This window comes from Macrobrachium nipponense, chromosome 44 (assembly GCF_015104395.2).
Source record: "Macrobrachium nipponense isolate FS-2020 chromosome 44, ASM1510439v2, whole genome shotgun sequence".
Classification (NCBI taxonomy): Eukaryota; Metazoa; Arthropoda; class Malacostraca; order Decapoda; family Palaemonidae; genus Macrobrachium; species Macrobrachium nipponense.
This window is the reverse complement of record NC_087221.1, coordinates 29,856,658-29,870,412: the sequence shown is the minus strand read 5'-3', so window position 1 is coordinate 29,870,412 and position 13,755 is coordinate 29,856,658. Positions and strand designations below refer to the sequence as shown.

Sequence of the window (13,755 nt, the reverse complement as noted above, 5' to 3'; positions counted from 1 at the left end):
AGAATGGGCGAAGAAAATATTATAACAGAGTAGAAGGGTCTCACAGTCTCAGAACAGAAGGAAGAGTTAGTTCCACTGAAAGATGAAGAGCTGTTGACCTCTACACTACAGCAAAGACAGATTCTGCCATATTCAGCAGGTATGAACAATAGTTTCATTTTTCTAATAAAGAGTATATAATTCATCACCAGTTTCAGTTTCTTGTACGTTTCCCTTTCTTTGTCTATATCCCTTCCACCGCTTCCTGTTCCAAAACAACAATTCTTTTTTTCTAGATATAGACGATGACAACTGCCATTTTTTTTTTTTTTTTTTTTTTTTTTTTTTGGGTGGTGGGGGAGGGGGCGGGGCATCTGGCACGAGATAGGCTAGTTTTCCTGGACACCAGAACACTCTGCCAGAGGCGCTCTCTTTGGAGAAATTTACGGCAATCGGGAATAAAGTTGTGTTTTGTTAGCGCTGGTGCCTTTGTTCGTGTATTCATGAAGAAAAAATTTGCGTGGAGAAAAAAGAACTGTGATCGTGCCGATTCAGGAATTACACTAAATTGTTATCTATTATCTTCTATTAATAAATATATTCCTGCAACTTTTTTTCTGTAAAAAATATGTATATAAGATGATAATGGAAATAGATTACACTCCTTGGGTCTTTTTCGCCTTTTATCGAATGGAACGTGAATTTTCACCTACTTATTACCAAAAACGTTTGTTAACCGAGTGGAAATAGCAGGTTCCTTTTGTTGGGGACAGAGTCCGGAGGTCCAATTCAGGCCGGCTGAATCTAAACGAAGCACACTTCTTCTTGCAGCATTAGCTTGCAACTTGAAGCATATTTGACCGATTCCTCTTTCCATCTTCTCTGTAAATCATAGCCCCATTAAAAGTAGGTTCTTTCCATAATTCTTAAAAAAAAAGGACATAAGTGTCTTAATGGTCCCTACGCCCCCTTTGGGACAACCGAACTCGGAGCCTCATCAAATTCCTCGTTTCATTTCCGTCACTGGGCTCCGGGCCAGGTGATAAACAAAGTGTAGATTCGGTCGATCGACAGTCTTCTTTTTCATATCATAAAAACATCACGAGAATATGTGGAACTTCTGTTGTGTGTAAATCTTTAACGGAAACAGGAGGGACTGATTCACAGTTGATATCGGCATGATGTTTTTTCTAATTTATGGTTCTCAGACTGTAAATCGCTAAAAGCACCCTGTAACCCCGGCCTTGTGTATAACTATTTTCTGTTGTTGAACGTTATTCTTATTAGTTACTGTACGATATATATACATGTTTATGCACACACACACAAACACACACACACACACACATATATATATATATATTATATATACACGTATATATATATATATATATATATATATATATATATATCTATCATATATATATATATATATATATATATATATATATATATATATATATATATATATATATATATAAGTACCAAATCAACGTTGGAGTTTCTGTTTACAAGAATGCCCGTACAATATAGCAACTGAATTTATATTGCTCAATAAACTCTAGCCCATCTTTTCCAGTTTACTTAAAACTACAGCAAACAATGAAAATCCTTAGATAGAAGCAAGCATGTAGAGAGAGAGAGAGAGAGAGAGAGAGAGAGAGTTTCAGGCTCATCCGATGTCGTAAGCAAGCCACATGTAAACACATCCTGTTATCACGCCTGTGTTCTCTAGCAACTACGACCTGGCGTTAGTATCGAGTTGTTTGTGGACGAAGAATGATAGTTACTGCCCTCTTCGGAGGCTTGATTTTGTGACGAAGACCTTCTGCATAAATGTAATGGGAGTCATTATCCGGCGGGGTTCGTTTAACATGTTACACGTCCAACTTGCTGTTCGTATAAATCCAGCTTTTGTAAAGGTGAACCGGATTATAACATCTTTCGTCTCGGATACTTATACTTGGATTTTATGAACGACGTTCTCTCTCTCTCTCTCTTTCTCTCTCGTGTCTGTGAGTGAATTCCTATCAAATCGACTAAACTTCAAGTGTCGTTGAAGAAACTGAACGGTTCTGGCGTACAAAAAGTCAGCTACAACGCTCTTTACTGAAAGGCCTTCAACAAGTACTTCGGAATATATTTAGTCATCTCCGTATAAGAGGTCTCACTTATTCATGCTCCATAAATGTAAGTTTCATCGCCGCTTTTTCCCTAATCTCTAGAAACTATTGACTCGTTGTCTTGAGTTGATAATTTTTTTTGTTATGAAAATGGAGTTTTCATAAAGAGCGTGAGAGGCAGGTGGCTTGAAATTTACCTGAATTTCAGAGGAAAAGTTTGTAACCGAAAGTAAAGTTAAACATGTGATTATTAGACAGCTTCATGGTGCCAATAATATTAAGATTCATTGTGGATCAGATTTTAAAAAATGACTGTGATACACACACACACACACACACTATATATATAATATATATATATATATATATATATATATATATATATATATATATACATATATATATATCTATATATATATATATACATACATACATACTACATACATACATTATATATATTATATATATATATATATATATATATATATATATTATATATGTATATGTAGTATGTATGTATGTATGTATATATAATTAGTCCTAAAATGGTTAAATCTTCAGGTTAGTTTCAAACATAAAAGACACTTTTAGGGCTCTCTCGATAGAACAAGAAGTGATTACAAAACGACCCTGGGAAATGGGGGACATTAACCTTTAAGAAATGAGTACATTTAATTATTTCGTGCGTATCCGTTGTGAACATCACTGTAATCCCTTTGAATTACGTTACTGTTTTGTTAAAAAGCCTTCTCCATAAGTAGACCCTTTAGTGATTTGTTATTTTTCCTTCTCTCCAGGTACAGCACAGCTTTCGTTAATTCGCACACCTGTTAATGAAGTCTAATAAGTCGCTTTAGTTGGTTCTAAATCAAGGCTATTGCAATTAGTTTTCTATTCAGTTCAAACTGTATCTCCTTCATTATCGTTACCGTCCAACTGAGAGATGTGAATCTGCAAGTCATTACACATGTTTAAATTAAACTGTTTATTCATCGTACGGTGTAAACAGACAGGCGGAGGTGTTCCAAGTTATGGAATGGAATGTAAAATTTAGCTCAAAGGCCAATGGGTGTGACCTATGAGGTCATTCAGCGCTGGAAGAGAAACTGAGAGTAAAAAAAGGCTTTAAAGGTGTAACAGGAGGAAAACCTCGCAGTTGCACTTTGAAACAATTTTTAGACGAGGGTGGGCAGTATTACGGAAGAAAGAGAATGTAAACGGGAGTTCACTAAAAGAAATGAAAGGATTATATTTATGGGTCGTAAGGTGCGCTGACGGCACTTCTCCTCTACGGGAGTGTTCCAAATTATAGCGTATCACTACATGAATGAATTTTAAAATCACATCTCATAATCCCCAAAGGAAGAAGAGACCAGAATCTTGAAAAAAAACCAACATTAAAGAAAATGCAAATACGTGGGATTTTAGCTCAAAGACCGTTGGCAGTGATGGACAGAAGACTTGACGTGAACAGTTGTAAAATATACAGTTGACGGTTGTTATGAGGCGTCGAAAAAGGCATTAAAATATTTGGTAAAAAAAAAATTAGCCTGATAATAAAGATAACTAATAGTAGGCCTACAGGGAAAAACCGAACTCAAAACTAGCTTTCATCTTTAGAAACGCCCTGTCCTCGTAATGTAAGTGAAACGTACGACCATAACATATAAAAATAACCAACTTAACATAATTATATAGTGATTATATTGCTACGCTATCTTTACTGGCAACTATTTCGCTTCAGTTTCCGTCAAGTAATTTCGTGTGACTATTACACGAAACTGATTACGATACTGAAGCAGTGTCGATTCTACCCCTCAAAAAGTAAGGGGGCAACTCTGGGGCAAAGATAATTGTTGGGTGGGCATCATAGGATAGTTGACTGTAAAAATAATTACAATTTTGAAACTCGTGGAGGAATGAATTTGACTAAAGGTAAAGGTTCATATAGAATTTTGTTTGATTCCTAAGCAAAACAACTGTAAAGCATCCATCTGATATTTTACCTGACTTGCGTGATATGAAAATTTAACATTCAAAACCATATACAGTTCCAAACTACGCAAACATTAAAGAATGGATAGTATGTATAAATATAATACACATTTGAACCAAATAAAGAAAGGTAGTAACTATATGAAATGAACAGATATACATGGGGCATGTCATAACAATTCTGAAAAGGTTCAGTTTGACATTTCCTGTTTCCTGTATATTTACTGATCCACTCAACATGAGTGTTAGCAATATAACCAAATCATGTTGTGTGACTAGTTAGTGGCTATTGTTATATTCAATAATGATTAATTTTATATATAATATTTCATTTTAAAAATGGGGGGACAAACCAGGGGCATGGCCAAAATCTGGGAGGGCAGCTGCCCCCCCATGCCCCCCACCCCCTAGAATCGCCACTGTACTGACTGAAGGTCTTATCGATTGCTGTGATGCATCATTTATGAAGGAGTTGTGTGAATCATAATAGCGCCTGTGTACACAAACACACACATATATAAGAGAGAGAGAGAGAGAGAGAGAGAGAGAGAGAGAGAGAGAGAGAGAGAGAGAGAGAGAGAGAGAGTTAACAAGTTGCACCAGTAATGTTAAAGGTTGACACATGGATCGATGCCCCTCTTTAGACACCGTCACCTGAAAAAGGCCGAAGGGAGAGTCTTCGCCCACGAAACAAATCGATGGGAAAAAGAATCGTCTATCATTACCATCATCGGCGTCAGAGGTCCTCTGGTAACAAAGGTTTGTGACGTCATACTCCGTCCACAATACGTCATTGAAAAATGAAGCTTTGAAACCCCCCAGTGTCAATCATTCTGTTCTTTTGCTTCTTGAAGCCTTGACTGTTTACGAGACCTGAAGCTCACGCAAGACTTGAAAGTTTAAAGGCGTCAATTTCTAGGATGAGGCTGCTACACCATACCCATTTCATGTGGCCACTGAATCCTGCGGCAATGGCGCTTGGCTTTCTCCAGTGGACACCCATCCATGTTCTGACAAGAGTCGGTATTCCTTAACATTTCTAACCGTGAGACCAGCAGTACAAAGACCATGCTCCGACTTGGCATTACTAGTTCTTCATTCAGGAACTGACCAAGCCTGTAAAGCTGGTTAACATTGCATGCGTGTCACAAATAACTGTATGAACTTTTAATTAAAAGGCATATCATAAGGTATATTCCAAGAAACCTTACTATAACTGGTTCACTTAAGGCAGATTCTTGGATGAGCCCTGTGGTTACAAGACATCTGTTTGGCGGCCGCTGATTGGCTGGCCGCCAAACAAACGTCCACCCAAGAATCTACCCTAAGTGAACCTCCTATAGCATTCATTGATAACGCAAAGGTGAGGTTTAATCAGAGCCATTAACAACACGCAAGTGGACTGTGTTGCCCTTCAGGTTTCAAGCGGTTTATCAAATGGTCTGACGTCATTGCACGCTTCGTGCAATTCCTGCTGCATGATCAATAGCATTCACTGCGTGCATTTGAGTCGGGTAATAACAAATTGGTGCTTTTTACCAAATAATCTAACGTGAGTTTCTGGTACTTTTATTCCAATTACTTCTAAATAGCCTTCAACTCGGAAAGCCTATAAAAATGTCATCCAGAGCTGACAATATATATATATATATATATATATATATATATATATATATATATTATATATATATATATATATATATATATATATATATGCCAAAGGAATCGAGATCCAATCAATTTGAATATGCTGTACACGTACAAATCTGTTATTTCGATACACGAACAAAGTCAGTTGTTTTGATATACGTACAAATCTATATTTTGATACACGTACAAGTAAGTTATTCTGATACACGTACAAATCAGCTATTTTGATACACGTGCCCAGCTGTTTTGACATTGTGACAAACAGTAAAAAATGAACGAACTACTCGGAGTGGACAAAATGAAAAAGAAATTAAATTCTCCGTAAGTGGAGCAAGTTATGTGCAATGCTGCAAAATGTAAACATGGAAACATACGAGCTTAAAAGAAACATCTAAATGGAACATCATCTTAAATTTATAATTATGAAGTAATCCCAGAATTGGTATCGTTTCACTTCGAACATGAATTAAGTAAAGCAGACGACCACTTCATAAATCTATACGAAATGAAACTAGGAAGTATCCACGGATGATCACAAGTACATATATCCCAAATAACAGAGATTAGCCAATGTTGCCGCAAGATCAATACAGACTGAAGTATCCATCCTCTGGCAGTTACTCGAAGGTTGTCGCTCTAAGGAATACCCGCAGTGCGAATATCTTACGATGATAAACTTGCTTAGACGAATACCCGAGCTGACTGACAGCACGAAAGGCAAGTCTTACATACGAATCCGGAAACTGACGAGTGTGAGGGAGAAGTAACAGGATTCGGAGTTAATTAACAAAAACTTTTGTATTGGTTTGTAATTAAAGTGGTGAGTAAGGAATAACGTTTAATGTTAAACGAAGGGCTTTTATATGCTTTATGATACATTAAGTGCTTAAAAAATTCCTTTGGTTGATTTGTGATGGAATGACAAATGAAATACAACAATGGTCATGAAGATTGAAAATTATGATAATACATGGACGTTCTTTCCAATGTAATAATTACTTAACGAAGAACTTAGACTTTTAGGCTGAGAGAGAGAGAGAGAGAGAGAGAGAGAGAGAGAGAGAGAGAGAGAGAGAGAGAGAGAGAGACTAGCCTACTACGTTTACTACCTTGATGGGTCCTTCATTATACTCGTTGGTGGGCGGAACATCTAGGGGGGTTGGGGGTGGGATATAGAGCCTGTTGAGGACTGGGGTGACGGCAAGGGGGAGGGGTAAAGGGGGGGGGGGTTAAGGTAAAGGTATGTATACGGGCGTAAGGTGCCAGAAGTGTCACCGGGTGAAATATGTTTGGATCGATAAGGTAGGCTGGGTGGGTAGTTTGGACAATCGATTAGCCTATGTTACTTTGCTGTGCCGTCACTATAATGTATATTCGCAATTATGTAAAAGTATAAGTTGGTATGCTTCATCTGGTAACAGAGTAATAAGTCATTGCGGCTATCCAGCATGCAAAATTATCTTAACTCATCACTTAAGTCATTTCTACACCGCCGGAAACTGATGACAAAAGTGTAGAAAAAATGATCAATTTTTGGAATAAGATATGAAAATATAATCACAAATGGAGACGTAGTTGTATATATATATATATATATATATATATATATATATATATATATATATATATATATTATATATCTGTATGTATGTATATAATGTATATAATCTATATATATGTATATATACACATACACGAACACACACGATCATTTTAACGTCCTCCCCAAAACCATACTACCATAAAGCCTTAAAATAATAATATACCAGGTTGTTGGAAGCCCAAAAATGACGCAAGATTCGTGAACTACTGATTTACATTTCTGCAAAAATTCAAAACTTAATTCTTCAGCTCTTTGGGTACTCTAGTATGGGACTATATAACATTTTATTAAAGCTTGATACTGTTGAAACTGACAGACTATGAAAACCTGCTTTCATTTTGAAAAAGAAAGTGATTACATTTTCTTGCCTATCTTCCCAACCCCACCTCACCCCACCTAACGGATTCTAGATATTTTTTTTTCTTTTGCACCAGTTATTAGCTGATAATATTTCGCTGGGTTGATAATGTCATGATCAGTTTTTAGTTAATGTACTGGGATATAATGCGCTTTAAGGTATGGAAAGTTTGAATGCACATTTACGTAAAAGTTATAAAAAAATTAAAGATTACACACACACCACACACATATATATATATATATATATAATATATTATATATATATATATATATATATAATATATATATATATATATATATATATATATTAGGACAATATTGTTGTCGAATTCACTGTACCTAGGATATAATAATACAATAAGCGCACCTCCTCTGGCCAGGATTCGAACCTATGCTTTTTGGGTTAACACATGGATAAAAATCAACTTATCCACCTGTACTTAAGGGAGCAATTTCCACCTTTGTGACTGTTTTCTGTTTATACAGATACTTTATAAACACCCAATCTTCCCTCTTTCGTCTCGAAATGTCAATGACAGAAACTTCAACGAATATTACTGCAGTTCACTGGTTTTATTTATTGTTATAGGTTTCTTTCATATCGTGATTGAACAAGGAAGATACAATTTAAGTCTTAGGGAAGATCTCATTTTTTTCAATATACGGTATCAGGTCGTGGTAGTTCAGATGATTTCAATGGAGTTGACGTGTGTTTTTTTCCTGGTAATAGCCTGGGTAGAGAGGCAGGGGATTAGTTGTTTTTGACAAGTCTTTCCTAGTTGCTTCTATCTTGCGTCCCCCCTTCGTCTATTCAGTTGTCTCACTGTCGAATACAGTCTCTCCATCCTCTCTCAATCCTCCTCCCCTATCTCCATCAGTGACTTTTGCTAATCCTACACGCATTCATTTCTCATCCTTTCCCTTCTCGTCACGCCTCTCATCCATCTTAGAATCTTCATTTCTTACAAGTCTACTTTATTCTATTCCTTTTCCTTCAGTGGTGCCACGCCTCTGGCCAGCACCACATGGCAGGCTTTATCACCTTATACTTTACCCTTCAGCCAAATAGGGTCTCCTTTGACGTTCCCTTCTCGTAACTCAAGTCTATTCGGCGGAATGTTTTCTTACAGAAGAAGTCCTAGCATAGACTCTAACTGTAAGTATACAGTCTGTCTCTACAGTATTTTGTGACTGCGCAATGGCCTGCCCTTTGCCTCTGCCGCTCATGAACGACTTGCAAGCGAGACAAGTATTGTTTCTCTTTGATTAACAAGTTTCAAGGTCACTGAATATATCTCCACTGACCATTTTATCAACAGGCATCTGTTTAACTGGAATTTAGGAAATACATAATCTTGAAGAAGATTTTCTAAAGCATGAATGAATAAAGAGAAATACAGAGGTCAATAAAACTTGCATTTCACGACGGGGGAAACCAAGCCTCGTATTCACGCCGGTAGGGACAACATCTAACGCTGAAAATCACGTTACCGGCAACTCGGTAATGACAAAGTCGATGGTTGTGTAAGAACGTCAATTGAGCGATATCCAGTCCTTTGATACCGAAGAGAGCTCCGCGGCATGCAATCCCTTCGGGACCAGGTGGTGCTTGACACAGTCTCTGTTGCTCTCCGCTCCCCATCGATTGTTTTAGTCTACAGATGGGTCCGAGATCTGCAGGACGTATGGCTGGCTCCGCGGGACCGGTGTCGTCGTCTCTAGTCCTCGGTGGGGTTTCGTCCGTGAGACGGCGGGAAGTTGATGTAAACAACCTTGAGTGAATTCGTTATTACGAAAAGTGTAGGTACGATGCTTGACTCAAAAGTTTTCTCGTGATGGTAACAATTAAAGATTTATCCTCGTGTTAATAATGGTAAAGAGGAAAATGCTACGTATACAGATAAACGTAATAAAGACTATGCACGTATCTGCATCGTTTATATGAAGAGGAACTTTTGCGGATGGGCGGCAGATAAAGGAGGTGAGTTTTCCTCTAACGCTCGCTTTAGTTTTCTCCACTTTATCCGCATAACCCGCCGCATTCTGTTAAGCTTCTCTTTGTGACGAAATACGGATCTAAGAATGTTAGTTTCGTATGTGCCATTTTCGTTTTGAAAGAGAAAAGAGTGAAATATTTACGGTGAAAAGTGATAACCATGAGTTGGTAGCAGACCCAATGCAGAGGTTGTGTCCTTGCCATCTCTCTCTCTCTCTCTCTCTCTCTCTCTCTCTCTCTCTCTCTCTCTCATGCTGAACACTTAACCTTTGCTGCAATAGACACTTCCAGATATTAATGGATTTACTGAAATCTTTCTTCAAGACCTTCAGCTAACGATATTCATTCAAAGATTCAACGATTTCCTGAGGTTATTGTCTATTAGGGTAAAAACACATTTGCAAATAGTACGTATCACTAGGGAACACGAAAGACAGCGGAAATATTTGTTTTGAATATGAACAGCAATTTTTAACTGATTGCTAGGCCCTTTATCTACTTGTCCATCTTCAGTGAGGGCTCATACACCTGCAGTGTATGTATATGTATAATGTATGTATATATATATATATATATATATATATATATATATAGATATATATATATATATATAATTGCGAATATCACAGGAAAATGATATGCAGAAATCCAGGCGCTTTCGTCTTTACAAAGACATTGTCAAGGATTTCTGCCTATCATTTTCCTGTGGTATTCGCTTATTTAATGAAGTCACGTGCATCTACTGTGATTTTTTAAGCACACACACACACATATATATGTATATATATATGTATATATACATATACATACATATATATATATATATATATATATATATATATATATATATAATGTATGTATCTCCGTACATCTGTGTTCTAAATAGATTCACTTTCGATTTATGTTCTCTAAATTAATTTAGATACTCACTTTCAACTGATTCAGGTGATGAATTATAAACTCTACCCAAGCAATGATTCGTATATGTAGCATGAATAGAACACCAAGTTATCATTGATAAAATAACTGACTGGCTTTTAATTATCCGTTTTTAGTCACATTGACTCAAAAGATAGATATTTCGAATACTGTTCTTCGTTGAGTTTATAGTTGTACGTATAAGGAAGAGACATATACACACAGACAGTTTAAATTAGATATGACGTATAAGGATGTGCCATCTGATACTATTATCAAGAGTTACCACACTCATTTTTTATGACAAAAGCACCTGTGCATCTACACTGCACATATCTAACATATGTGGGCTTTTTATCAACTCGGATGACACGTTTGCAGCAGATGTTAGCCCTCCAACATGTGTTTTCAACCATAAAATGTAAAAAAATAAAGTATCAAATGTAACTACAGAAATGATGGACACGCCTACTTGGAAACTAATGAAAATGGCAACTAAGTAAATTACAGCATAACGAAATGAAACGGAAAAGGCTTATTTATAAATACGTTTAAATAAAGCTTCATTTTTTTTTATATGCTGGAACAAACATATTTTTCTAAACGTATAATTTTCTATGGCTCTCATTAACTTGTTTGCTTACGTCAGACAATCGTAGTGAATTAAGGGTTATATCGTCGTGGTTGGGGGTACAATTCCAGAGGTCCACAGCAGCCATCTGAAATCCAATAAAACCTCAAACACTTAGAGGCTTCTTATGTGAAAGCGCCCATGTTGGTATAAGGCCAGATAACCAAATAGGGTTATAAGTATTAATGATTACCAAATGTCACACATGCTTGTCCGTGATACTTTATAATCAGCGGGTCTATTGGTAACTGATTCTCAGCCCTTACTTCGAAGATTCCGCTGAAATAATGTCAGGAGATTCTACCATAGCTAAAAGAATAAAATTACCTTTCTTGAAAGTTGGAAATAATTTTTATTTTGTGGTATTATATAGATATAATGTCACTTGCTCTTGAACCGGTTTTATTAAATTCTAATGTTCTTGAAGCATTTTTTGAATATTTCATGATATGGAATCGGTGCCTCCTTGTTGCTAGAACAGAAATATTGTTGGCAATTATTTGCATCCTTTAAGATTGACCAGATATTATTCTTATGAAATAAAAAAAAAATATAAACAGATAACCGTCATGGATTGCTTGGTGTGTTCATGATGTAAAAAAAGAATTTTTCCTGTTCAGGAATATCTGATGAAAGTTCTTCTTTAAGCCAATCACCTTGCGTGCAAATAAACAGGATATGATTACCTGTTGTTCTCATTCTCTCCAAAAATCTTCACTTGAAAAGCAACACTGATAAAAGCAAATGCATCGAAACTCCGTGAAAATCAATACCGAAGGCAAGAAAATGTCGAGGTCTCGTGACTCGGAACATTCAATATTTTACCGATGGCCAGTTCCACAAATAACTCACTCGCAGACAGGAAAGTGTTTTGGGGGCAATAGTAAGTAAGCTATCCACTTGAATTTTCATTGCTGTCATATGGACAGGTATTTGTCAAATTTTTTCTTTTAATGATGACGTGTAATGCGCATGACTTTTCTTCTTCAGTGTTTCCGTCTAATTCTGCGTTTTTTTTTTTTTTTTCTTTTTTATTTCCCGTCACGAAAACTCATTTTTCAAAGCTTACATGCTTATGCTCATTATTATTATTATATTATTATTATTATTATTATTATTATTATTATTATTATTATTATTATTATTATTTTATTTTGCTCTATCACAGTCCTCCAATTCGACTGGGTGGTATTTATAGTGTGGGGTTCCGGGTTGCATCCTGCCTTCTTAGGAGTCAATCACTTTTCTTACTATGTGCGCCGTTTCTAGGATCACACTCTTCTGCATAAGTCCTGGAGCTACTTCAGCCTCTAGTTTTTCTAGATTCCTTTCCAGGGATCTTGGGATTGTGCCTAGTGCTCCTATGATTATGGGTACGATTTCCACTGGCATATCCCATATCCTTCTTATTTCTATTTTCAGGTCTTGATACTTATCAATTTTTTCCCTTTCTTTCTCTTCAACTCTGGTGTCCCATGGTATTCCGACATCAATGAGTGATACTTTCTTCTTGATTTTGTCACGTCTGGTCTATTTGCACGTATCACCCTATCTGTTCTGATACCATAGTCCCAGAGGATCTTTGCCTGATCGTTTTCTATCACTCCCTCAGGTTGGTGTTCGTACCACTTATTACTGCAAGGTAGCTGATGTTTCTTGCACAGGCTCCAGTGGAGGGCTTTTACCACTGAATCATGCCTCTTTTTGTACTGGTTCTGTGCAAGTGCCGGGACATTCGCTTGCTATGTGGTTTAAGGTTTCATTTTTCGTATTGCACTTCCTACATATGGGAGAGATGTTATTTCCGTCTATCGTTCTTTGAACATATCTGGTTCTTAGGGCCTGATCTTGTGCCGCTGTTATCATTCCTTCAGTTTCCTTCTTTAGCTCTCCCCTATGTAGCCATTGCCAGGTGTCATTGCTGGCTAGTTCTTTAGTCTGTCTCATGTATTGTCCGTGCATTGGTTTGTTGTGCCAGTCCTTTGTTCTGCTTGTCATTCTCCTGTCCTGTATATTTCTGGGTCTTCGTCTATGTTATTAGTCCTTCTTCCCATGCACTCTTTAGCCACTCGTCTTCACTGGTTTTTCAGATATTGCCCGCCCCAGTTGCTCTGTTCCTCGATGTTTGACGCAGTCCTCTATGCTTAGTAGTCCTCTCCCTCCTTCCTTTCGTGTTATGTATAGTCTGTCCGTATTTGCTCTTGGGTGTAGTGCTTTGTGTATTGTCATATGTTTCCAGGTTTTCTGATCTATGCTGCTGAGTTCTGCCTTTGTCCATTCCACTATTCCTGCGCTGTATCTGATTACTGGCACTGCCCATGTGTTTATGGCTTTTATCATATTTCGGAGTTGAGTTTTGACTTGAGTATCGCCTTGAGTCTCTGCATATATTCTTTCCTGATCGTGTCCTTCATCTCTTGGTGTTTTATATCCCCTCCTTCCATTATTCCCAGGTATTTGTATCCAGTCTCATCTATGTGCTTGATGTTGCTCCCATCTG

General features: G+C 37.0%; 1 protein-coding gene across 3 annotated transcripts in view; it reads left to right on the top strand.

Moving 5' to 3' along the window:
- The first annotated feature begins 1,731 nt into the window (after nt 1-1,731).
- LOC135204133 (uncharacterized) overlaps nt 1,732-13,755 on the top strand; it is a 28,366-nt gene continuing 16,342 nt past the window's right edge. Inside the window, exon 1 of one of the 3 annotated variants that reach the window (XM_064234139.1) lies at nt 1,732-2,169. In XM_064234139.1, coding sequence (XP_064090209.1) covers nt 2,168-2,169 — 2 coding nt within the window. In that variant the 5' untranslated portion in view covers nt 1,732-2,167. Of the gene's footprint in view, nt 2,170-9,201; nt 9,692-13,755 lie in introns of those variants that run through there. The other 2 variants (XM_064234141.1, XM_064234140.1) reach the window with 2 other exon arrangements.